We start from the raw sequence: 27,099 nt of genomic DNA on the forward strand, positions 1-27,099 counted from the left end.
TTGGAAAAGCAACGGGATCTAGGTTCCTAAGTAATTTTTGAAAATTTTACTCGACTTCCATAAACCTCTGTGACTGCTATAGTGCTGTGCTGGCATAATAACTGAAGTGAAGCAACATGCTACAGCTAATTAGCATGGATGTGTTGATGGTGACTGGAATAGAGCAGAAGACAAGAAGCTATGACCATCTCCGAACAAGCTCTTTACCTGTGACAAAGATTTCCTTCACAGGGTCGCTGGCCATGTCTCCGCGCCGAGAGATCAGCGTCACCTCATACTCTGTGTGTGGCTTCAGATTCCCAATTGAGTACTGGCTTTCATCCTCAGAGAGGTCGATGGTCGTCCTGTCCCCAGGAACATCCTTGGGTCCATAGGTGAGCTCCATGTCATCAATTTCAGCCAAAGGTTTGAACCATGTGATTAAAGCTGTGGTGTCTGTCACATCTCTTGCCTCAATCTGGCTTGGGCCATCAAGCTCTGTTATGGAAAGAGGAAAAACATGAATTTTCTGATCCCATCATAGAGAGATCAAACACAGGCTGGATATTGACCCTTAGTAGTTGAATCAAAGCAACGTTAAAATGAGTGGCTCCTATTAGCTGAAACTCATTTTCATGTCGACTTACTTATGGCCCGTAATGTTCTACCGATGCAGATGGAAAGTGTTGGGTTACGCAGGAAGGAAAAGGACGTATACTGAGCCAGTCCTGCACTGGCACAGCAAGTCTAAGCAGAAGTCCAAGCAGGTTCTCCAGCTGCACCAGGAATCCTGATGGTGCCAAGTAGTTTCCATGTGGTGTGTTAAGGATGTGGAGTCTGTTTCACTTTGTTGCACTCTCTGAACAGGAATAAAGTGTGTGCTGGCCCACTGCCAGCTAGAAGAAACATGCCTTTCCTCCCCAGACAGGTAACCCAGGCATTCCTTGTGTCAGCTACTTCAGCTCTTCCCGGCTATGTGTTTTCAAAAGGGGAAACTTTTGAAAGTGTGGCTTGGTTTGCCTCCTGTTTAGCATCTCCACAGAATACAACAAATAACAGATTAGTACTTACTTGTGGTAAACACTCTAAACAGCCCAGGTCCTCTGGTTTTGTTTTTCACTACATGCAGGGATACGTTATACTGTTGTCCTGGGGCCAGACCTGGCTGCATATATGATGTGTCTGGTCTCTTCAAACTGTTGGTTATGTCCCCATTATCTTCCTTTTTCTGTAACGCACAAGGCACTTGGTTAAAATTAAAGTTGGACTAACTGTTTTTTATTCCTCCAAACTCTAACATTTCCTGAAGACAAATTGATTTTAATGAAGTTTTTGATGGGAAGGTTTCTGAGGTCCACGAAGGGTCTCTCCAGTCATTTCCAGAGAGACCACATCGAATCCAAAACAAACCTTTTGGAACAATTCCATTTTGGGAAAACATGGGAAAAGTTTGGTTTTCATTCCAATGAGGAACAAAAACAAATTTTAAAACCCTCAGAAGTTATTGTGAAATAAAATGGGCATTCTCTGGCCAGCTCTAGTTCGAATGCAGCATAAAAGGAGCCCAACACCCTGCACTTGTACATGGAGGTGTCACAGGATGAGCTTTTTCCTTACCATATTTCGGAAGACGAGCTCCCAGCCATCAAATGAAATGTTCAGAGGATCCCACTCCACCTGCACAGATGTCTCCTTGATGGATTTGAATTTCAGGCCTTCAGGAGCAGGCAGATCTATGAGGAGAAACAGCAAGAGGGTAGCTGCATGGGTCATAGTGTCCCCACAGATCAGAGAACTAGGTATTCACAAACAAGTACCATGGTGAAAATCACTGGGGATGTTTTGAGATACTGCAAAATGCTTAAATAGTACAGTGATGGGTGCTATAGAAAAAACTGGATTAGATAGATAGATAGATAGATAGATAGATAGATAGATAGATAGATAGATAGATAGATAGATAGATAGATAGATAGATAGGCAATTAGTACAATGAACAAATACATGGTGGACAGATATTAAAGGTGGGTTCTGTAGACAGATGGACGACTTTTTTTCTGTCCCCAAAGATGCCAGAGTTCATTTGGTACCCACCAAACTACAGGAAAATCTATCCACCATCCTGACTCCTCTCTCCCACCTCTCCAGCCGCCGTTATGTAAAGCTATAGCAAGACTAAAAATGCCGTCAAGAATCTTCCTTGCCTTTTGCAAAGAAGGGGGATTCATATTCCAACATCCCTACATTTTTCTTTTTTAGCACTTTTTAATCATCCTTGATTTCCAGACCCCCCGCAAAAGAAAATGTCCGCCACAGCCACACATATGTTGATGCCTTTTAAGAGACATGCATAGCCATGTACTTGCCAATTTAGCAGTTCTGTGGTACACTGCAGCAATACATGTTAATGCAGAGGATCAGACTTTAGCCCCTTCTACTTACAGGCAGGGCCGCCCGGGGCAGGGCGGGGATAAGTGGGGCAATTTGCCCCAGGCCCCGGGCCCTGCAGTGGCCCCCACGAGAAGGATCTTTCACTCGCTTTGGGGGCCCTGGAAAACTCTTGCAGGGCCCGGACCCCTGGAGCTTCTTTGGAAGGACCCCCCGCCGCCGAATTACCACCGAAACAGGACCCGCCGCCGAAGTGCCGGGTCTTCGGCGGTAATTCGGCGGCTGGGGGTCCCCGCTGTGGGTCTTCGAGGCAATTCGGCGGCGGGTCCTGGAGCGGAAGGACCCCCTGCCGCCCAAGACCCCAGGCCCCCTGAATCCTCTGGGAGGCCCTGCTTACAGGTGGTCGTTCCCTTCCTTAGAACCTTTCCAAGCACAGTAATTAGCACGTTCATGCAGTAAATCATCAAATATATTATATATACCCACAATGCCTCTGCTTTCTCAAGAGGGCCAACTGGAAATAGATGACCATGTTTCGGTGGCAAGATTGAAACATGAGGATAACTAAGAGTGACTGCACTTATTTAATCTGGCTTTGATTGTGCACGTTACTCTTAAAAATAAAGAATAATATTCTACAGCAGCAGCTTATAACAGTGTTGTTATAGGGCTAAAGGGCCATTGGTTTAGAATAGTACAGTATGGCATGCCTTACAAGAGGCTGAACCTTGTAGTAGTGAAAGACATTGAGATGTTATAATGAAAGGTGAGATAGATGTGCAATGAAAGTGATTTGTACTTGGAAGCATTGAAAATCCGATCACAATAGTATTGAGCCAAATGCTTTTACATGAATGCAAGAAAACAATTTTACAGGCGGAGTCCCAAAGCCTTAAACTGTAGCCTGTCATGACAGAAGACAGCGTTTTGGTTTACAGGAACCCAGTGATATTCAATGGAAGGCCTCATGCAGAGCAGGAAAGCTCCAGTACTGTAATCCTATCGTTCTGAAGGCATACCATTGCAAGAAGAGATTGGAAAAGAAAACTGAGGAGACTCTGGCTTGGTCCAGACTTTAAGAGGAATACAACAGAGAAAGAACAATAAAAAAGAAAAGTCCCAAAGAAAGAAAAGAGACAAGTAAATGCGTATTATGGAGCAGAGAGATGGTCAAATATAGAGATTTGTGTTTATTTTAAACTCACAGGTTGCCACCCTGGCACTGATTGGAATACTCTTCTTGTTCTTTAGGATGGCAAACACACGGATAAAGTATTCCACGCCAGGCTCCAGTTCACGGATGGTAGCAGATGTCTCGTTTCCAGGCACCCTGAACTGCAGTTCTAGGCCACCAACACTGGTAGGGACATAGGTAATGAGATACTCATTGACTAGATTCTCATTCTTCCATTCCAGATTGACAGTCTTATCCGTCACGTCTGTCACTGTCAAGTCACTTGGAGGGGACACTGCCGGGGGGGAAAAAATCAATGGAGACATTAAGACAGTGGGCCAATTTCTGCCCTTATACCTGTATGCAACCACTCTTCATAGTACTACACGCCCTCCTCTAATGGCTGATGCACAGAGGTTTATAAGGCCACCAGAGGTGCCTGTTAGGGGACTTCATGATTTATCTCAAGTGCTAATAGTCCATGAGTTTACTGCTGAAGATCCTGAGTTCAAATCCTACTGTCAGCTTGGGAGAGGCCAGCTATCTGGAATTACTCCAACAATTTCAGTGGGATTATTCCAGATTTTCATGGGTGGGAGATCAAAATGTGACTCAGGATTTTTCTGCTGGGAGGAAACTGGAGGAGATAAAGAATTGGAAATGTCACCATAGGGACAGCAAAAGAAACACAGCAGGGTTTTGTAGCCCAAGAGTTACAACTCCTATAGGAGTGACTGCACATTGTCTTAAGGGCTATGGTTTGTGCTAACAGCAAATGACAAAAATCCCAGTGCTGACTCATCTTTGCTGACCAGCAAGTCAGAGGGGAGATGGGAGCCAAGACTGCCCATTCCACAGGTTGATTTACTCCCAAGGAGCAGTCAACCAGCTGAGCTCCTTGGTCTCTCCTTGCATGGTGCCACAGCGAGGCATGCACTCTGTTCTGTACACCTGATAGAGTTGCTATGCTGCAGATGCAAACCCCCACTTCCCAGTTCAGTATGAACAGGAGGGGTCATACATAGAAAACGCATCTTTAATCTGCAACCTGGCCATCAGAAATATACAGAATTCAGACTGTCATCCTGTGAAGTCTTTAGCCTACACTCCAGTATGCCTGGAGGGCCGTAAGTCTTATTTTCTTGTCAAAGCTCACTCTACACTTTAAAAAGCTACTTCCCTAGGCAAATCCAGCTGACTCCCTAGTTCTAGGACTCTTTACCTTCCCCACGGCTGAGCAGATGTATTTTAGATACAACCAGTACAGAAGAACACAACAGAAGAAGTGTCATGGGAAAGTAAAAGTGCAGGAGGCCATATTGTCAGCTACTTGTAAATCACTGCATAGCCACTGGTTTCAGAGTAGCAAAAAGAACAGGAGAACTTATGGCACCTTAGAGACTAACAAATTTATTTGAGCATAAGCTTTCGTGGGCTACAGCCCACTTCATCGGATGCATAGACTGGAACATATAGTAAGAAATATATATACATACAGAGAACATGAAAAGGTGGAAGTAGCCATACCAACTCTAAGAGGCTAAATAATTAAGATGAGGTATTATCTGCTGGAGAAAAAAAAATTGTAGTGATAATCAAGATGGCCCATTTTAGACCGTTGACAAGAAGGTGTGAGGATATTTAACATGGGGAAATGAATAGAGACTGGGAGTGGCTGGGTCATTACACATATTGAATCTATTTCCCCATGTTAAGTATCCTTACACCTTCTTATGGGCCATCTTGATTATCACTACAAATGTTTTTTTTTTCCTCCTGCGGATAATACCTCATCTTAATTAATTAGCCTCAGTTGGTATGGCTACTTCCACCTTTTCATGTTCTCTGTATGTATGTATATTTCTTACTATATGTTCCATTCTATGCATCCGATGAAGTGGGCTGTAGCCCACGAGAGCTTATGCTCAGATAAATTTGTTAGTCTCTAAGGTGCCACAAGTCCTCCTGTTCTTTTTGCATATCCACTGAAGTCCATGGGAATTGTACAGATTTATACCAGGTGAGACACATAGCTATAGTGTTAGCCTTGCCAGCCTCTTGGCCATCGAGTGGTAACTATTAGACCCAAGAACAGTAGAGATGACAAGAATTCTGGTCTCACTCACCTTGACCAAACGCTGCCTTAACCCCACTGACTTCACTGGGGTCGTTCCTGGTTTACACCATCATAAACAAGATCCAAATCAGACCCCAGCTTTATTAAAACAAAACCTTAAATCTCCATTGGCTGATGGATAAACAGAGGGTAATTTAAGGGTGGTTGGCTGGCTCAGACCGACATTAAAACCTACCATTGGAGCAGTCACCCCCTTCGTATCCATCATCACAAATGCATTGCCCATCAACGCAGCGGCCCATGTCGTTGCAGTTGTTGGGGCAGGATTGCTCACTGCAGTCCACTCCTCCAAAGCCCTCTTCACACAGGCACTGTCCGTTGATGCAGCGACCCTGGTTGTTGCAGTCACTGGGGCACCGCTGTTGGCTACAGTCCATCTCCGTGAACCCATTGTCACACTCGCACAGCCCGTTGACACAGAGCCCCCGGTTGTTGCAGTCATTGGGGCACCTCAGCTCAGCACAGTCCTCCCCCATGTACCCCTCGTCGCACACGCACTGCCCATTGATGCAGCGCCCGTGCTCATTACAGTTGTTGGGGCACCTCAGCTCTCCGCAGTCCTCGCCCACAAAGCCCTCTTCACACACACACTGCCCGTTGACGCAGCGCCCCCGGTTGTTACAGTCATTGAGGCACCTCAGCTCCCCACAGTCCTCGCCGATGAAGCCCTCGTTGCACACGCACTGCCTGTTGACGCAACGCCCACGGTTGTGACAATCATTGGGGCACTTCAGCTGGCTGCAGTCCTCTCCCATGAAGCCCTCGTCACACTCGCACCGCCCGTTGACGCAGCGGCCCCGGTTGCTACAGTCGCCAGGACACCGCAACTCACTGCAGTCTTCGCCCATGAAGCCCTCCTGGCACACACACTGCCCGTTGACGCAGCGGCCCTGCTTGTTACAATCTTTGGGGCACTTCACTTGGCCACAGACGGCACCAGCAAAGCCCTCGTTGCACACGCACTTCCCATTGACGCAGCGCCCCCGCTTGTTGCAGTCCTTGGGGCACCGCCGCTCGCTACAGTCGTCGCCCACAAAGCCCTCATTACAGATGCAGAGCCCATTATTGCAGCGGCCATTGTTGTTGCAGTTGTTGGGGCAGGTCAGCTCCCCGCAGTCTTCCCCGGTGAAGCCCTCTTCACAGTAGCAGGTCCCGTTGACACAGCGGCCACGGTCGTAGCAGTCATTGGGGCAGATAAGCTCACCACAGTCTTCACCCGTGTAGCCTTCGTTGCACACACACTCTTTCTCCACGCAGCGCCCACGGTTATTGCAGTTGTTCAGGCAGAGCGGCTCACTGCAGTCCTCGCCAGTGAAGCCTTCGTCGCACACACACTGCCCGTTCACACACTTTCCATGCTCGCTGCATGCCACCGGGCAACGCTCTTCACTGCAGTCCTCCCCGGTGTACTCCTCGAAGCATAAACAGACACCATTGATGCATTTGCCTTGGTCACTGCAGTCATTGGGGCAGGTGAGCTGGCTGCAGTCCTCCCCAGTGAAGCCCTCATCACAGATACATTTGCCATTGACACAACGGCCTTTGTTGTTGCAATTGTTCAGGCATTCTGGTTCTGAGCAGTTGGGGCCTTTCCAGCCAGGTTCACAAATGCAACCACAGTGCTCACCGCTGTAGTTCCCTCGTCCGCTGCAATAGGGCGTGGTGTCCACTTGACCTGTATCAGTGAATCAGAAAACTCATTATACCTAAAGAGTTGTGTGTCACAGAAGTTAGGCACACAAGATTGCTACTAAGAGCACGCTGGTACCACTTATACGGGATGGGTCAGGGTTACGAAATTTTATAATCTTGTATAAAATGGCAGAGGTCATCATCCACTGAACCCAGGGACAACTGTTACCTCTTCTCTTTAAAAAATGTTAATGGTGTTTGAAGTGGGATGGTGCCAATGTGGCTAGTGAGCCTGGATTCGTGGCCTGCTCACACAAATATCACCTAGTGATTAAGGGTTGGGTGAATCTCAAAAAATTTGGCTTGGATAAATATCCAAAAGTTTTTTGTAAGATTACACACTTCAGGTTTGGGTTGTGCCACGTATACTCTGAAAATGGCTTCTCACACTTCATTCCGCTGCCCTGACAGCCCCGACCAAACCCAACAAGAGCAGAAATATGATAATGGTAAGAACATTTTAAAAAAGACTAAAATTTCTATAATAACCAGTGATGACAGGAGCTTCAGATTTTGGGCCCCCAACTGAAGACACCTGAATGGGGCTTGCTTTTCAGTGTGGTTGCTCAGCATTTTCTGAAGATCAGGTCTCTTCAAGAGCCAAAATACATCCCTGTTTCCCTTGTAAATTTGAATTCACTGACAACTCTTTAATTCACACTAACAACAGGGAAGAGCTGCTGCAATTACCACATTTTGTGGATTAGCAGGTCTGTCCCTTTCATTGGTTTTGTCTGCCCTTCCCAAAGACCCAGACGCAATGTCTGATGGAATTTTCCTGACACTCCCATTATACACCATACGCTGACCCCAAAGTAGGATACCGTATATGATGATGATGTAGTGTGCATAAATAAGAATCTTTAGAATGGCTGGAGGTCAAGGTTCTACTTTAACTGTCTGTCTTTGCTCTTCTGTGTGACCCATCCTCTTAACATCAATAAAATAAAAACTTTCTTGCATCCATTTGTTCCCCTTGACCCTGGCCTATAGTCTATTGTGAGCTGTATTTTCATTGGCCTTTACTAGAGAACAGTTGGAAGCAAGAATGAAGAGAGCTTCCATTTTCATTGCTATATCGACACCCTATTCTAGTGGACTAAGCATGGGACTGGGAGCCAGGAATTCCTGAGTTTCAATCTTGGCTCTGGCAATGTATTATTTATTATTAATCATGTTTATTACAGTCATCCCTAATGGCCAGCCAAGAATGGGGACCCCTGGCTGTGCTGCCTTGTGAATATAAAGTCTCGGTGCCTCATTTACCCCATCTGTAACATGGGGATAAGGTGGAGTGGGGAGGCAGGGAAGAGGAATTTGAGTCTGGGCAGCACTTTGAAGTTGCAAGGCATGACCTGTTGATGGATTTCCAGCCAGGCCAGTGGATAATACTTTCCATCATTGCAAAATGATAATCATAATAATATAGGGCCTGATTTTCAGCTGCTGTTCTAAAGCAGAGCTGTGTTGAAAGCCCAGATGCACAAAGGTACTTTGGCACCTAAGCCCCAGTTTTGGCTGCGCTGTGATCCACAAAACTCCCACCGAACCTTATTCCAGACACCTACGTTTTCAGGATAAGAGCTCCCAAGGTGGCCACGTTTCAGCCCCCGGCCTCACATGCTGCCACCTCCCTCTAGGCACGTGGCTACCTATCTGCAGCCTAAGCCCCAAAGGGACTCATGAACAACAGTTGTCTGGCTATGGCCTGTGGATAATCCAAGTCTTGCAAATGTATCTTAACATTTCACAAGCTAGTCAAAAATATTTCCAATTTTGATGGCACTTCAGAATTGATGGGGTTCATTTTCCCCTGTTTTTCAACAAGCACTATTATGTATTTGCAGCCAAGACCCAGACCCGGCTATGCAGCAGCTTCTCCCATCCGTCTTACCTTCTGCTGTTAGGCTGCTGGGGCAGCAGCCAGCGCTGCTGGAGCACTGCTCTCGTAGAGAGGATACCAGCCCCTCCAGCTCCTCCAGTCTGCTCAGCAGATCCTTGATGTCAGGAGCAGCCGCACAGCCACAAGCCCGGCGGGGGATGTTGATGCGGTGTGTGAAGACAATCTGGTTCCCCTCATTCACCGTGTGCTCCTGGTAGGTCTTGCTTGGCTCAACCTGGGACTTCAAGTCTGTGTCCTCATTAGCTGAGTCCAAGTCCACGGAGCAGAGGGAGCCCATGGGTACGTTAATGTTGTAGACGTGGTTAAAGACCACAGACTGGTTATCCTCTGGCAAGGTCACGTTTAACCCAGTCTCCCGCTTCTGCCGGATAATTCTCTTGATGAGCCCACCGTTGACATGCTGGTATAGCAAAGCTATGATGGCACAGGTCAAAACCTGCATGGGAAGCCCCATGGTGATATTCGGCTCTTTTGGGACACTGTTGGTTCCTCAATGCCGTTTTGCTTTCACAGTCGGAGAAGAATTTGGAGAGCCAGCTCAAACGAAAAAGGATTTCTCTTCTCTTCCTGATGTACTTTCACCCTATAACAACAATGAAAGTTGCCCAGAATGAGTTACCGCTGGACCTCCCACTTAAAGATCCACGATACCGAAAGTGCGGTGGCCTCAAAGAGTTCAGGAGCACCACTGCTGACATCGAGAGCCAGTCAGCTTCAAGTCACTGAGCTTGCATTTAAACACCACCACAATCCATCCCCTTCCATCCAAGACCCCGGTGCACTTGCGAATGAGTCCCCATTTTACAAGTGACCATGCTGAGACACAGAGAGTTTAAGTGATTCACAGGCCAAGAATGGAACCCAAAACTGCTGAGTCCCATACTAGACAAAAATTCTACCCGCCGGTGCACACGTGTAAATTCCATTGCCGACAATGGGCACTGTGCATGTGCAGCTGAGGTAAGAATCTGGCCCCCTGAAAGGAGTATTGTGAGCAGTAAGTTTGGGGGCTATTACTGAAGGATACTCGGTTTTTAAAAGGGTAAGAAGCAGAACTAGTCAAAACACAAAAATCAAGATGATTTCCTTTAAAAAACAAATGGAAATTCTATATTTTGATGTCATTCTAGTAAGAAACTAACAATCCCTCCCTCCTCTCACCCAGCCACCAAGTGGTCTCAGCCTAAAAAGCATCAGGCCACTGGAGACCTAAATCACGTGTTATCCAGCATGTCACAGCCACTAAGCCAATTTCAACCATTTCCCTTTATTTACAACTGACTTGGGGAGCGGGGGGTGGAAAGGGGATCAATGTCAAGACGTATTGTGTGTCTTATATAGACCCCCCCCCCAAAGGAATTTGCTTATGGCAGTGAAGTAAATGTGTACTCAGAAGAAGAGTCAAGCTTATGGACTTTGATATCTTCTTCACAGCCACACTGGTTTACATTTGCTAAGGATTGAACCCATCGTATGTACTGGGAGAAACAGATATTAGGTCAAGTGTAGCAGGTATATTGCACTGTGTTGAGCTACATCCATCTTTCAGAAGGGTAGGACACCAGACAGGTGTGCTGGGGAGTAAGGATGGTAATGGGAAGAAGAAAAGAAAGAAAGAAAGAAAACAAAACCCCTTTGATACACCTGAGCCCTTCAAGAGAAAGCGAAAGCTTCACAATGACACAGGTGTGAACAGGTCTTTTCAGCAACAGGTGACTCCTTTCACCAGGCACCATTTTCCAATGTTTGATCTTTCATCAGCTATCCATAAAGTACCTACTTTTAGCCACGGCCACCTGGCTGGACTAGAACAGCCCTTCCTGCATGTCATTCTTTTTTAATTCACATCTCACCCCGCGCCCCCCGAATTTCATGTGGGCTGAACTGGAGAGCAGATAAAAAAATAACTGCCCTGCAATCTTCTTCCATTCAGAATTAGCCCTACTTCTGTCAGGCCAACATATTCAAAGAGCCTACAAAGCAGGCTACACAATCACTCCCTAATAAATACCTTAATTTTTGTGTTGCTTTCTATTCCCATAAAAGTTTTGTTAAATGGATAGATCAGTGGTTGGCCCGTGACTGGATGTGGCCTTTTTTTCTTTGTGCTGGTAACTGCCCAAACAGCAATAAAGACTCTGATACCCAAGGTTCTGATGGCAATAGATATCAGCTGGGTAATCAGCTTTCATGGCCCTTTGCCTCCCATAAAGTGTAGATACCAATTTTGTTTCCCCCATGCAATTCCAGCCACTTTTATAACAGGAGGACAAGAACATCCCAGCCCCCTTAATCCAGGTCCATTTTTTGCATAGACAAAGCAGAGCTCCCAAAGAGTGTGTTTTATATCTTTTTTAATTAGGAAATAAATCAGAACCACACGAGGTGCAACCACATCTCATTCTCTGTCTATCATTCTCCAGCACTTTCCCTGTTTATTCAAAAGTGTTTGAACCCAGCTTCTGTGCTGGAAAAAGTCACCAAGTAAATAATAATAGAGGTGGTCCTGAGCCAGACACTCCCAATGGTTGGTGAAGTTCAGATGAGATCTGCATCTCAATTTGTGACCTAGGCCCATCCGTAAATGGGGCTCTTAGTCATGCAAGTATCCCTATTAAGGATAGTACTTAAAGACAGGCTTACTTCATGCCCGTACTTGAATTCCAGTGAAGTCAGGATTTAAGTAGGTGCTTAAGCCCTTTCCTGACTTACACTTGAGGATCTCAAAGTGTCTTACAAACGATGAAGCTGAGATCCCAGGTACGCTATGTATTTTACTTCAAGACCTTGATTGTCTCACAAGCTATCTGTAGGTGTTTAGTGCTTCTTGGGAGAAGTCTATGTCAGATGTTAGCCATGTCTGCACAGTGTATAAGCAAAATTACTGTCCACATTGACAACAGAATACTGACGGACAAAAACCTAGCTACATTTAGGAACTGGCTGGTGAAAGGATCAACAACAGAGTGAAGGCTGGGATATAGAAAGTGGACTTAGGCATGTTGATCTACAACCTTTCCTGATGTCTTCTGACTAACCTTCAGCTCACTAGAATGAAGATGACATTATAGGGATATAATATTGACCTGTGTATATTGGTCATTAGTTTGGAACATGCGTAGGGGAAGTAGGTGGACATAAGTAACTGGGTTATTAAACTTGCAGTGATTAGAGCTAAAATCCAGCCTTTAGTATAACTACTCCCACAAGGCCTCAAACTAATATAACAGGCCCCTAATCACAGAAAATAACCCAGTTCCTTATGTTCCTCTACTTGCTCCCATGCATGTTCCAAACTAGTAAACAATAGTCACCAGTCAATATTATACTCCTATAATGTCATCCTAATTCTAGCAAGCTTAAGATTAGTCAGAAGACATCAGGAAAGTGAGACATCCAGCTCCTAACAGATTTCAAAAGGTTTGAGCACCTAAATCCCTTAGGCCTCTTGCAAAATCCCAGCCTAAAAGAATATGGATTCAGACCAATGCCCAAGGGATATGGCTCTGTGACAGTATTAACTGTGTCTTTGGAATGTGGCTGGAAACTGTAAAACCTGTTTCCTTAGTGGGCCACTGTCACTCCACCGTTGAAGAGTCACAAGATCATATATAAATTTATTAGAGGTGTATCTGACCCAATCAATTAAGCCTCCCTGCTGGAGGATGACACTGGAAGAATTCATCCCTACCGACATCTTTTTGATATTCTTCGGGGGTGGTCTGGAAGAAGCACTTCACTCTGCCTGAGTTGTGGTTGCTGTGCTTTGAAACAGAGCGCAGGATTCCAGTGTATCCCGGCTGATTCAGATCAGGTGTTTCTTGTCTGATCTGACAAGGATCAGGCTCGGGGAGCTGAGTTCCCCACTTGGATCTGAGATCTTTCCTAATCTACCAGACAACTTCCATACACTACTTCATAAATTATCTATTTTTTGGCTGAAACAACAAAGGCAACACTCCTCCCTGCAACTCCCATCCTTCAAGCATGTTTACCCAACAGTACGGGCCATTAGTGACCACCCATGAGCAGACGTTTAAAAAGGGAGAGATGTAAAGCCATGGCAACCTGCAGCATTTGGTCTTTGTTTGCCTCCATCAATCCCCGCTCTGTGATGTTTCTTGTTGCTATGCAAGTCAGCATCCAAAGGTTACAGGCATATAATCCAGTGTAGATATCTCTTAAATATTCTCCCACAGACCTCAAGGATTGAGATATTTGAATGTACAGCAGGTTATAAAGCTTGCAAGAGTTGGCAAAAGAGGGTCCAGATGCAACAGCCCTTATTCACTAAGTGCTCAATCCTGCTCTAATGCCGACAAAAAACAAACAAACAAACAAACTCGACAATGATTAGGTAACTGGTGGGTTGATCCCACTGTTTCTTTATGCTCCCTCATCTGTCTTTCTGTCTCCACTTACTGTCTCTACTTAGGTAGGTCTACACGAGCTACACAAGGTGTGACTGCAGTGTAGCCATACTTTGAATCTTATGAGTACAGGTTGGCAATCAAGCCTTTGATCGATAACCTCTAGCAGAACCACCTGTCAGAAATATTCTAAGTGTATTATTTTTGTCACTAGTTATCTTAGCTATAGACACAGTACAACTGGAAAAAAAAAAAAAACCAACCAGGATTGCAGTTTGCATTTTTACATGTTTCTTTATTAAAGACAATAATTAGGCTTCTTAGCTAACATGTAATGAAATAGGACAAACATTTTGTTTCTGATTGGGAAAATAATCCCATCTGGACTGCAGGGTTATTTTTCTTTTCCCTTTCTTCCCATTCTTCACTAGTCCATGTACTTTGCTGCAGACTTCATCCAGCTAACATATAGTAGAATCATGAAAAATAGCCACCACGATACAAAATGCGTTGATGCAACTGAGGGTTTCTGCAGGGAACAAATGTGATGTGTAAGGACCAGGATTTGGGCCTAAAGCAATTGGTGGGGAAGGGGGAAAGGGAAGAAAAAATTATGGCATAGGAAATAAAAGGCAGAATATTTTCTAACCAGACCATCTTCTTAGAGACGTGCTCTTTAGGGTTAGGTATGAATAAACCCGAGCCAGTATTTCAGCCTCTGGTTAGGATGGATATACCAGTTTAGAGATCTTGGAATAGCTTGACAAACAGGCACCAGCTTATAGCACCCAGCTTGAGTCAAAGATTAATGTCAGATAAACACACACTGGGCCTGATTCTCCTCTGACACTATGTTACTCCACTGACTTCAGTGCTCAATCCAGCCCATTGCTTGTGACGCTGACAACACTGCTTGACTGATCAAAGCCATTCTCTTTACTTCATACTGAGTCAGATTTTCCTGGCCTGGGGTCAAATTTCCAAAAGCACCTAAGTGACTTAAAGACTAATTCTCATTGACTTAAATTCCTAAGCCGAAGGAGCTTTGGAAAATGTTACTCCTAATGTCCATGACCGGCAACTAAGCCACCAGGATTGAGGATGCAGGAGTTGTTAAAACACAATCCTCTATTTCAGAGGCTCTCTACTGGTGGGCTGAAGATATTGCATAAAGATTTAACAATAGAGTTGCCGTGGCAGCAACATTGTACAGAAGATGGTAGAGAGTCACTGCAGACCGTTTTGTTTTTCAAGGAAGGCATAAGATTAAGTGCTACAGTAACCGGACCCAGAAGTTACAACAGCCTAAGCTGTAGCCTCAACATCACACTGTTAGAGCCTTGGACATATGCTTAAGGAATTAAGTGAATTGCAGCCAGGCATTCAGAATACAGAGCAGAGGCCATGGCCAGAGTCCTGGTTTTTAACTTAGGCAGAGGGAACGCTAAAGCAGCTATTAACATGCCACTGGACCAGCTGAGGCAATGAAGCACTGCAAAGGCAGCAGAGTTAACCTCTGGTGGAGGATGAAGAAGCCTGCCTCAGTTTCAAACTAACCCTTCTGGCTGACTCAGAATGGCTATTGATAGGGTTCAGAAGGAAATAAGTACACATCCCATGAAAGAATGACTTGCGGACATTTGATGATTATGAGAAAAGAAATGGGGAAAATTCCTAAAGAAACACTCCATCAAATATTGATCACCATCAATGAATAATAAATAAAATAATAATAATAATAATATACGATGGAAAGGAGATGGACTCTCCATAATACCAAGAAAAATAGCACTTTTCTTTTACATAGCAGTACCCTACCTCTGAGAATTTCAAAGCATCGTATTTTTGGGGGTGTTTAAAGCTGAAGTTTTTTCACTTTTTTTAACATAGAAAATCTATTTTTTTAAGTGAAAATGGAAAACCATATTTACAGTGATTGCAGAACCCAGGAGTCCTGACTCCCGGTGGTTGCTAAGGGAAGACAATCTATTAATATTTTCCAAAAAAGAAATTTGTTGGAAGCTACCAGGTGTGAGGAGAAATGTATGGTGTCCTAGCTTATAATTCTAGCATATCTTTCAGTTCATTTTGTAAATTCAGAAGGAGTGGCAGGACCATCAGATGATGTCTGGACACATGGTGATATAAGTATGCAAACAACAACATTGTGTGGTTGTAATCAAGGCAGATTGCGGTGGTGAGGCACTGCAGGTGGTAATAAATGTCTCTGCAGCACCTGCACTGAAGGCAAAACCTGAGATGATTTCTTTAGACACCTGCCACATGTCATAATATGGAAATTAAATTCACAGATGTGCACACACACAGTTAGACCCATGCTGACACTTTCACCATCCCGAGAGGATGGGAACAAATAGTGTCAACGTATTTTATATTTTGCACGTTTTGTTAAAATCTAGAGTGAAAATCTACAGCTAGATCCTCAGCTGGCACAGAGCTGGTTACACATATTCTGTGGCACCCACTGGCACAGGAAGCATAAAATGGTGCACTTTGTACTCTGCTAACCACTGACTGCACAGCAGCCCTCTGAAGGTTATCAGGACTCAGGGCTTCTCAAACATGCACCAGGGGCTAATTTGGCCCCCATTTACCCCAAGGATTGGGGTGCACCGAAAAGGGCAGCTGTCCATGTTTTGTGGTGTCCTTGTCCCTCTGTCTCTTTCCACCAAACAGGCACAGAAGCCTCATACGAGGAATTGCCCTGCTCTGGGATATTTTCCCTTTGGGGACTTGAGGAAATGGTAAAGCTCAGGCACTTTCTAATGTGGGGCGAGTGACCTCATTCCCAAGGATTAGCACTGAAAAGTGCCTGCCAGGGTGGATTTTCACAAGGAAGAGCTTCAAAAGCCTCAACCCATCTAAAGGAAATCTGCCAATACCACCACTGTGCCAGGGCCCTTGACCTTGCATCATCTTCTCGAGCACAGCTAGGCCAGGGAGTAGAGGGCATTGAAACGTTTTAAAGAAAGTAAGATGCTGTGGGGATTGAGGCTTTTGAAGCAGCCGGGCAACAAGTGAACGGTTCTGAGCTAATCACGTCTCCTCACTGCTGCTGTACGTTCGAGCCTAGAAAAATGCTGTCTCTTTCCACCAGAGCTGCCAAAGGGCCCAAGAACCCAGTGAGAAACTCAGTGCAAAACAGACTAAATGAAATCACTCCAGGGAGCTGAAATGATCATTCATTACAACAGCCCTTGACTGCCTCTATGCTGCAGCCTCCCAAAAGCGCGGTGTGTGTGTGTGTGTGGGGGGGGGACATCAATGCAAAATCATTGCATCTTTTCCTTTGGCTGCCATCTGCTTTGTTCTGAAGGGGAAGGGTTTTAGGAAGGATGACTCAAGCCACTTCAGAAAGTCTTAGTGAGTTATGGACCGTAAGGATGTAGTGAAATTGTGCGCAGTCATGTTTTCCACATAGCTCAGCCCTCAGCAGCTCCCAATGTTCTCACTGGGAATCCCTGGCTGCTGAGTTACTTAGAATATCCAGTAATTAGTCCTTCTACCTTATGGAAGACCCTTACACTGGGTTGAATCTCCAGAGTCCAGACAGGAAACAGGGAAAGCAACAGTGTGAGAGAGAGAGAAATAGTGATTCCCTCACTCACAAAGTTCTATCTGTCTATATATTGGTAGGTCAGTGACGTTACACCCCACATTCTTCATAGAAATATGGTTATGATATGAATATGGCTTAACTAAGATACATTTTACAACTGTGTGTGTATTTGGGGGAGACACACGAGACAATGGGCCATCACGGCCTTGATGAGCCATTAGGAGGGAACAATACAGAACAAGGAGTAATGGTCTCAAGTTGCAGTGGGGGAGGTTTAGGTTGGATATTAGGAAAAACTTTTTCACTAGAAGGGTGGTGAAGCACTGGAATGGGTTCTCTAGGGAGGTGGTGGAATCTCCTTCCTTAGAGTTTTTAAGGTCAGGCCTGAGGAAGCCCTGGCTGGGATGATTTAGTTGGGAATTGGTCCTGCTTTGAGCAGGGGGTTGAACTAGATACCTCCTGAGGTCCCTTCCAACCCTGATATTCTATGATTCTATGAATACAACTGTGAAGATACTAATCTCTCTCCTTCATCAGAGCCATCCTGGGGCACAGCTGTGACACTACCAGGTCAGGTGGTCCTGTCACCTGATACAAAATACCATCTTGGACACTGCTCGTACTTTTCCTGTGTAGGGGGATGGGGATCAAACAAAGGATTCCCGCCTTAGGTAAATCCTTTTAAGGGCAGGGGAGAGGGTTAATAGGAACTCTCCTCCATTGCCTACCCAAGAATAAGGACTGCTGAAAGAACCTGACTGGACAAAGGAACTAACCTGAAGGGAAAGGCAGGGGTGAATCCAGACTGAGACACGGGTCCGAAAAAAAAACATAACTGGAACTCTAAGCTACTTACCTAAAATAACATTTAGGGTAAGAAATTACTTCTTGAAACCAGTCTCTTTAAGATCTTAAGCTTAGTATGTGCGTTTTGTTTTATTTACTCTGTAATCTGCTTTTTTCTGTTTGCTATCCCTTATAATTACTTAAAATCTGCCTTTTATAGGTAATACATTTGTTTTGTTTATTATCAAACTCAGTTTGTGCAATTTCCAATGTGGGGGAGGAAGAAGTTGTGCATATCTCTCTTCACATTGAGGGAGAGGGCAAATTTTTATGAGCTTGCGCTGTGCAAATCTTTGTATACAGTGCAAGACAGTATTATTTTGGGTTTATTCCCCCAAAGGGGTGTGACTGTGAGTGCTGGGTGAGTCCTCACCCACAGAGCTGACTTCAGTCTGTGTCTGCAGCTGGGTGTAGCCCTGTGTGTGTGTGTGCGCGCGCACGCTGCAAGAGGCTGGAGAGCCTAATTCAGCAAAACCGGGAGAGGGAACCCAGGCTGGTAGAGCAGGAGGGGCTCTGTGAAACCCCAGTACATCAGGTAGCACCTTAAAGGTGGGCAACTCATCACAAGGTCCCATCAATGGCTATTAGCCAGGATGGGCAGGGATGGTGGCCCTAGTCTCTGTCTGCCAGAAGCTGGGAATGGGCGACGGGGAATGGATCACCTGATGATTACCTGTTCTGTTTATTCCCTCTGAAGCACCTGACATTGATCACTGTTGGAAAACAGGATACTGGGCTAGATGAACCTTTGGTCTGACCCAGTATGGCCGTTCTTATGTTCTTCACCTATATTTAACCCAGGGTAGTTCTTTGTTCTCCATACAGCAATTGGACCACACAAAAAGGTTCGGTTTTCCACTGCCTACAACCTGATGGGCCTAGTTCTTTAGATCAAGCAAGATAGACTCATGCTTTGAATCTAAACAGTTTGAGTTCTATCTCTGTGGACATCATCATCATCAAGTAACTCTCTTGGGGTTTTCTATAGCACTCACCAAATACTCTAACAAAGTATTTGGTCCACTATTTGCAAAGAAAAGAGAGAGAAACCTGAATAGAAATTCGAGATCCAAAGAATCCAAGATTGCTGATCCAGATTCAATGGCCCCCTTCCTTCTAATGGACAGGAAGCGAAAGGACAGATCTGAAGCTCTCAAAACTCAGCTCCAAATGTATAGGTTGAATCCATCTCTAGAAATTCAGTGTAAGAAATACATTTGCTGAAATGTTCTTACTTTGAAGAGAAATCCATAAGGAATGAAAAAGAGGGAGAGAACACCCTCCAGTTTTCTGCTTATCAGAACACCACGTCAGGCACTGCCACATTGAATCGCAGGCAGCAGCCAGTTGGAAGGAAATTATATTTTCCCAGTTTAGGCAAGTCACGTCATGTGCCATTATGTTATCAAGTGTCATCTTGGATTAAGCCCCAAATCAGCCAACACTCTCTCAGACGTGGTGACCCATTTGTGGGGTAAGGAGTCAAAAAGCATTGCTGTAGGAGGTGATTTTCATGAAGTGGCACACAGTGGATCCAGCTGCATCAGACAGGATGCAAGAAAAGCTCGGCCTCGCATCTTCATGGTTACACAAGCAGAAAAGTATGATATGCTAAGTCCAAGAACCATAGCTCTCAGCTTGCCCCAGGTACTAACATGGGACAAAGATACAGGAACATGAGGAAAGCTGTTGGGGAAAAAATAAGAATGGATGGAAAATGCATTCATTTAACTAAAGGGATGGAGGGCTGAAATGCAAGGTTCTGTGGGCCCTTAATTCCTGTTATTATTAGAATATTTCAATGATGCCCAGAGACCCCATGGGAGAGACACTTCCCTGTTCTAAAGAGCTTGCAGTCACAATGGACAAGGGAAGCGTTATTACTCCCATTTGAAAGATGGAAAACTGAGGCACACAGAGGCCTGGCCTGGGGCACGTCTACACTACCCTGCAGTTTGGACTCTGGGGATGTGAACTGCAGCATGCACCAAAGAGCTGTGCTGTGACTCCCCAGTGTGGATGCTGCAGGAACAAACTTAAATGTCCTGAGTTTGCACTGACATAGTCCTCTACAAACAGGACTATTAGTGTGAACTAGGGACCTTTAAGTTTGTGCCCACAGCATCCACATGGAGGAGTTAGAGTGCAGCACTTTGATGCAGGCTGCAGTTCACATCCCGGTAGTAACTCCAAACTGCGGGGCAGTGAAGAAATACCCTTAGTGAATTACCCAAGGCAATACAAGTTTCTGACAAAGCTGGAAATAGACCCAGGTGTCTTCAGTCTTACGCCAGTACATTAAAACACAAGATCACCCTTTCTGTCTTTCATCTGAGGTCTCAGCCTCCTACAGGCGGCACTCAGAACCTCTCAGTATCAAGCCCAAGATCTAAACCCTCATTTTCATGTTCCTGCCTTTACAGCTTAAATAGCTCTTATTTGAAGGACAAATTGAGGCTTTTGTTTGATGTGGATAAATGTCTACAATGAAGGGCTTTGGCTATATCCTGCAGTCATCTGTGTTTCATCTCGCGTTGGCACAGCTGTTACCGACCCACATGGTCACATTTACCAAGGTCCTCCTTAACGACTCCCAGATCTTGTCCATTTTCCATGGACAGAATGGAAAATGATCTGCACCCTCAAGTTGGGATTAATTTTTGTGCAGCAAAGGATGGGTTATACGTGCAAAATGCATGCACCATAAACGGTGGTGGTGAAATTACGGAAACCCCGTTCTTTCCAAAATGACTTAGAGGACCTCCGATGGGGGAAGAGTTTCTCAACAACCACTCCCTGGGCCGGCACCGGTCTCAGAGATCTCCCTGACACCGTTTAGGAAGGCAGCAACCCTGCCCTTGGTATAAAAAAGGTTGAGAAACACTGTGCTAGCGCACTGAAGATAAACAAAGGAAGCTGGGGGACGCTATAAATAGGCCCTGATGTTTATGTTGATTGCTCCCAAACAGCCTCCATATCAGAGAGTAGCAATATCATAGGAGCAAACAAACTCTTTTTTGACCCATTGAGTGCCTGGGGTCTTGTACTAAGTGCAGCTCAGCTGGACCTGAGGATTAAGCTCCTCAGCTCCAAGCAGTGGATAATATTTGTCCTTCCTCGCACTGGGCTGTATTTACTCTCCCAGCCCTCCACCACTGGATTCTATTCAGCCACCTCTACTAAGGCAAAAGGCACAGAAGGCTTTAGGCACACAACACTGGTTTCCTATGGGAGTTGAGCAGTTCACTGCTATTTCTGCAGCTAAAAATCGCCCCACTATTTATCAGCTTGGGTTTTTACACTTGATCTCATTTGGTAGCCACTGGCTTTGCAAAATCATTCCTCTCACTTATGCCTGTTCTCGTTCTACCACTCACTTTTTTTCATATAGGTCTCGGCCCTTTCCTTTTCCCTTGAGCAATTTCTTGTGATTTCAACAAGGGAATAGCTGTACAGTTTCTGCTTTACAGCTCCTACTGTGTATCATCCTGGAATTAAACCATTAAGATTAATATTCGCCTCCAGCCCTCCCGTCTTGGATGAGAAGCAGCATGCGGAGAAAATTTTGCCAAGGGTGTTTTGGAAGGCGTTTAAATTAATTGCTTTGTGTACAATTTTGAATTTAGAAGAGTCTTGTATTACAAAGGCAGCAGCGTGACATTACCATGAAGGGAAAGAAAAAACTAAAGCCAGTATCCGTAAACAATGTGAAAGGAACTGTAGTAAATTCTGAGTGATAAAGCACCCCCCGGATCCCCCTGAGAGACCAAATCTGCTGTAGTACAACAGCAATTTCTAAAACTAGAATCTATTATTGCATTCCAAGCCACTGTTTTTAGGAGGTTTGTACTCTCAACTATAGAAATTCATCCTAGGCTTACCCTTGTCATTCAAGATCCCAGACAGAGAACATATGTTTCCAAATTAAACATTCGGTTTGGAATTTTTTCAATAGAGGCAGTTTGTGGATTAGACATGGGTTTTTTTCCAACATCAACAGCACAGAAATCATATTCAAATCTATAAAATATTAGATTTGATGAGCAATTGCTTGCAACTTAAATAGAAAATAAAGCTAACTGGCCAAGATACAGTTGGGGAAAAAATGACAGTAGAAAATGTGCAATAAATAGATTTCATAAAGGCTTTGAGTGCATGCTTCTTTGGGACTCCATGACTGCTGATGTGCATTCCAGGTAAATGCAATCTGACATCTTAGCAGTCCATCAATTTCAATGAATTCAGAGGAAGGTTGGGTTTTGGGGATAAGGCACTAAACTGGGACTCAGGAAATTTGGGTTACTTTCCAATTTCTGGCATAACCTTGGGCAAGTCAGTTAGGCTGTGATTTTTCAAAGGAGCTTAAGGGATTTAGGCACTCAAATCCCATTGAAAATGAATGAGAGTCAGTTGCCAAACTCCCTAGGGCCCTTTGAAATGTTCAATCTTTGATATCTCCATGGCTCAGTTCCCGGTCTGCACAATACATATGAAGCTGCTTGGGTCAGGGACTGTCTCTTTATGTATGTACAGCACCTAGCACAATCGGACCTTGATCTTAATTGGGAGGCCACTAGGTGCTACTGTAATACAAAGACAACTAACAATGTGGCTTGGAGTGACTACAGGTAGTGACAAAAGGGTTAAAAACATTCAGGATATGCCATCTAAATAGGTAGCTAATACAGAAGACAAGAACAGTGGTGCAGAGGGCAGATGAGATGTCTTTGGAAAATACAGACTCTGATAGTTCTTTCAGTGCTGAAATTGAGTACCACGGTGGTTAGGATTGCTGGGTATAAGATACGCTTGTTAAAGCCTTGCCTGCGTAATTATTTATAGAATAGGCTGGAGTGCTTCCTTTGGAGCCCTTCCAGAATCTGGACACTCTTGGAGGAAATTAAACAACAGATCTGTGTTTAACATTATTAAATTGAGATTAGGGTAGCGGTAGGGCTTCATGCTGCCATGTGGGAGATCTTGGGTTGAATACTATTCTGCATCCACCACAACGCCCCCAGTGCCAGAGTATTGGAGGGGCACCGATCCACTCCACAAAGGGAGGGGGATGCTGAGAGGGGTTGCCTTCCCCTTTCCAACAGCTCTGGCTGACTGAGGAGTAGCATTCTGCCAGCATGAACACCAAAAAAGGCCCATATGGAGTCTGTAGTTTGCAGGATATTAATCCTTGCCTCTCCTTTGCAGCCTTAAGGATAGCAGCTGTGATGTGGCGTCCAGAGCACGAGGGAATCCAGACTGGATGTTGATAACCCATGGCCTATATATGAAAACTCCAAAAGCAGTAGCACTGTCTCCCCTTCATAGTTCAAACCATCTGAACTATGATGGCCTTTGCTCTTTGACATGGACTGCAGAATTCCGGCCCGTCTGGATTCATCCGTCAGGAATTTTCTCTGATCCTGAGAGGACCGACTTTGGGGAGATACGTTTCCTAATGAAATCTCAGGTCTTTCTTGCCTGCTCTTGCCCAGGTGAGCACAGAGTAGAGAGGATACGTGTGAGGAGACACTTGCTGGGCACACTCCCAATCCTTGTGCTCAGGGAGCACAAGGAACATTCTTGTCTCATGCCTAGAGCAGCCCTAGCTTCCTCAGAGCCGGGGAGAGGAGAGAGAGGGTGGAAACGATGGCCACCAGCCCCACTTTGCACAAGCCAGCAGATGCAGTGGAATGGATGTTGCACCCTTCCAAAGGACGCAGCAGCAATTGCACAACTACTGCTCTGCTGGAGTCAGACACACACCTATCCTCCTGGAGCGGCAGCGGGGTAGTGTGACTCTGCAGTGCCCCCTATGGAGGACTGTTGTTTAAAGCTACACTTTAGCCCCTAAGGTTTTTGGAACTCACTTTCCCCCTAAAAGGAATTCACAGGCATGTCTTGATTTGTTGTAAACTTATCAACTCACACTCTTAGGGCTCACATTATCACTGAAATCAATAGGAAAGTTGACAGACAGAGCACGGACCTGCAGAGTCCTTTATCGCAAGAACATGCATTAGACACCCAATGCAACATCCATTGAAGACTTCCATTGAGTTGATCAGGCCCAGAAGAAGAGCTCTAGATGTATCCTTGAATCTCCAGCCTGCTCTTGATTTGCATCGGACCCAACAGGTTGCGTTGCATTTAATGTTTATGTTAAGAAGCATCCGACGTGGCATCATGTAACAGTTATGTTTAGCCATCGGCATTGTGCCCCATTCCTAAACACAGAAACGAACAAGCTTCTAATAACGTCTCTCTCATGCCACTGGAATTAAAGACAATTAATTAAGCTCTGGATAAATAGAGATAATCCTTAACGGACGTGCCTCCATAATTCAGAATTAGCTCATGACTTTGTGTTTGAGCTCTCATGGAATGCATTGTTAACTGTGTATAATTAGAGAGAAATAAATGATGTGTCTCAGTCTGTTTTACTTCATTGACAGGAGATGGCAGATCCATTGCTTTCCAGTGTTTTCCTGGGCTCCTTGCTATGCAGAGACCGGCTTACACCAAATATGCCTCCAGCTCGCAACACAGTGGGATGTTGCCACGTCACTTCATTGTGCAGTTTCTGTCCAAGCACTGAGGTATGTTCAATTACTGTAAAAGCCCTTTGTCCCTATTCTTAATGACACACTTGTACAGTCAAGGATCTATGAAGCCGAGACGAGGAGCTTGGTGCTCCATACCTCTCTCACTCATGCTCAAGTGTCAAGCAAATTCTGGGTCTTCATACCCAGAGGCTGGGACTTGCAAAGCCCCTGGGCCATTCAAATACTCTGCTGGCAGCTAAAGCCCCTAGGCTGCTCCTTCAAAAAAAAAAAAATCTCAGCCACGTTGTACAAGAGCCAGGGGACACTAGTGCTGACAGCAGCCCACGTAGGCAGTCAGGTGGGACCCTGTGTGTGTGGGAGGAGCACATGCTGCACCCTGGTAAAAGGGTAGCTGCTGCTGCTGTGTGCATGCCCCCAAGAATCCACAGAGGCAATGAGCCTGGGTTTCAATATTCCAAGCACCCAGGACAACCAACAAAGTCAGTAGGGCCTGACATGCTCTAGGAACTGCCGCTGGTCCTCAGCCCCTCCAGCGAGGGCAGTGGCTGTAAGCAAAGGTCCAGCGAGAAGCCTGTGAATGCCTGGCAGGGAATCTAACTAGTGAGATCTGCCTTGTGGTTTGCATTTCCATACATGTTTAATCTCAGCAGGCAGGGAAGACATTGGTAAAGCCTTTTCCCTGTTGGGGAGGATGGGGGGTGAGGAGGGGGAGAGGGGATGAATGAGCTTCCTTGCAAAGCAAGCCTACCATTAATTTTAGGTGAGCAACCAAGTCTGAGTTCATGTAATCAAGTAATCCTGTCGATGAGGTCATGTGCTCCTCTGAAGGGGCTTCTTTGTGCCTCCATGCTAGTTAGCAAGGCTTTGTCTGTTATCAAGCATTTGATTCCACACACAAAAGCAGGGTCTTTTTAAAAAGTCTCAGGAAGAAGCGAATAAATACATTGGCTTTTCTTTGACGTTATTTTATTCAGTGTAGGCAAAGAGCAATCAGACGGGAAAGGGGACACAAGAAAGGGTTGCATTGTTCACAGACGATCAGCAATGCTCAAAATCCTAATCTATTTTAGGGATTTCTATTGCACCCATCACTGTAGCAGATCATGATACACCTTTATAGAGCACATTCCAGCCTGAAGGATTTGGTCTTTCCAAATTGTACATACTTTAGAGGAGTCATTCCACACCACCACTGAAATGAGGTCAACTCGGGGTTGGACACAGCATTCCATCTGCACTTGCGGAATCCGAATTCAAACTAAGGATTTGGGGTTTTTTTGAGGTAGATCAATTGCAATTTGCCTAATTTGTACTTTGACCTGCACACTAAGGTTCATGCCTCTCCTCTCAGACTGGAACGAGAACTGGGTGAATAAAGGATTTTTCAGTTCTGAAGTCAAAAAAAGAGTGTTTTTGAAAATGAAAACTTCCAAACATTTCAGCCAATTGGAAAAAAAATAAAAAAAGGTTTGGATCAAATGAAATATTCAATTCCAATCCTTTAAAATATGTTTGGAATTTTTAAAACAACAATCAAAGGAACTTTTGAAATAAAAAGTCATTTAAAACCAAGAAAATCGGAATGTTTTGAAATTTTCAGCATTGTTTGGTTTTCCCTAAGCAATTTGGCAAGAGCAGCACAAATCTGCAAAATGTTTTGGTGTTGCCAAATTGAATTTTTCACCAAAAAAAAAAAGTTTCACACGAAAATCGGCACCCGGCTGTAATTGAAACACCATGACTACATGTCAGATGGCTTTTTCAGCAGCCCAGTGCCCTTTAACACCAGGCTCGGAACGTGGCTCATTAAGAAAGAACCATACTGAATTGCTATCAGAACTTCCTAACATCTAGCATTTCCTCCAAGGAGTAATGTCTAAGTCTTTACTCAGGTCCAGCCATGCTTTGCTAATGAGGTCTAACAGGATCAGAGTCCCAAGCAGTGCAGAAAGTAGTAATTTTACTATAATTTTACCTAAAAGGATTCAGGACAAAGATACAGGGAGGTTGTAAAACACCTGCTGTTAAACATCTGTACCACTTCCCAACAGTAATTTGCTGTTACTCTTGGTCTTTATTGGAAAAACAGAGTTTGCTTGCCTAGCTGCTGTATTAATTTATGGGTTTTTTCCTGTCCTCATCACTGTGGTATCAGAACACCTCATTAGGAAGTGAGTAGCTTACCAGGAGCTCCATGTAAAACTAGTGCCTGGCGGTGATCAATCTACTACAGAGTTATAGACACCACATGATCTCACCGTGTCACTTTGCTGTCACCACACTGTGCTACTGTACTTTGCCATTACCACTTGTCTTATTCGAGGGAAAGGCCCAGTTCAATCATGATGGAGCACTGACAGATTCAAAACAGTGTTGTCAATCCACAATTTTATTGTGGGTCTCATAACATCCGGAGTTCTCTCAGAGTCCCAGCTCCTGGAGCCATGTGGTTATGTGGACATCTCAG

At 44.9% G+C, this 27,099-nt stretch overlaps 1 protein-coding gene and 1 long non-coding RNA gene across 9 annotated transcripts in view; one reads left to right on the forward strand and one right to left on the reverse strand.

The window, feature by feature from the left end:
- TNC (tenascin C) overlaps window positions 1-27,099 on the reverse strand; it is a 230,083-nt gene that overhangs the window by 50,896 nt on the left and 152,088 nt on the right. For all 8 annotated transcript variants that reach the window (XM_039506481.1, XM_039506480.1, XM_039506479.1 and 5 more), the window contains exons 3-8: window positions 9,265-9,856; window positions 5,854-7,353; window positions 3,573-3,836; window positions 1,597-1,712; window positions 1,051-1,207; window positions 208-477 (exon numbers count right to left, since the gene is read on the reverse strand). In XM_039506481.1, coding sequence (XP_039362415.1) covers window positions 208-477; window positions 1,051-1,207; window positions 1,597-1,712; window positions 3,573-3,836; window positions 5,854-7,353; window positions 9,265-9,727 — 2,770 coding nt within the window. In that variant the 5' untranslated portion in view covers window positions 9,728-9,856. The remainder of the gene's footprint in view (window positions 1-207; window positions 478-1,050; window positions 1,208-1,596; window positions 1,713-3,572; window positions 3,837-5,853; window positions 7,354-9,264; window positions 9,857-27,099) is intronic.
- Window positions 263-24,652, forward strand: LOC120386757. Its single transcript, XR_005589906.1, has 3 exons — window positions 263-374; window positions 3,619-3,727; window positions 24,522-24,652. It is a non-coding gene; the product is annotated as an uncharacterized LOC120386757 (long non-coding RNA).

Source organism: Mauremys reevesii, linkage group 19 (assembly GCF_016161935.1).
Source record: "Mauremys reevesii isolate NIE-2019 linkage group 19, ASM1616193v1, whole genome shotgun sequence".
NCBI lineage: Eukaryota > Metazoa > Chordata > Testudines > Geoemydidae > Mauremys > Mauremys reevesii.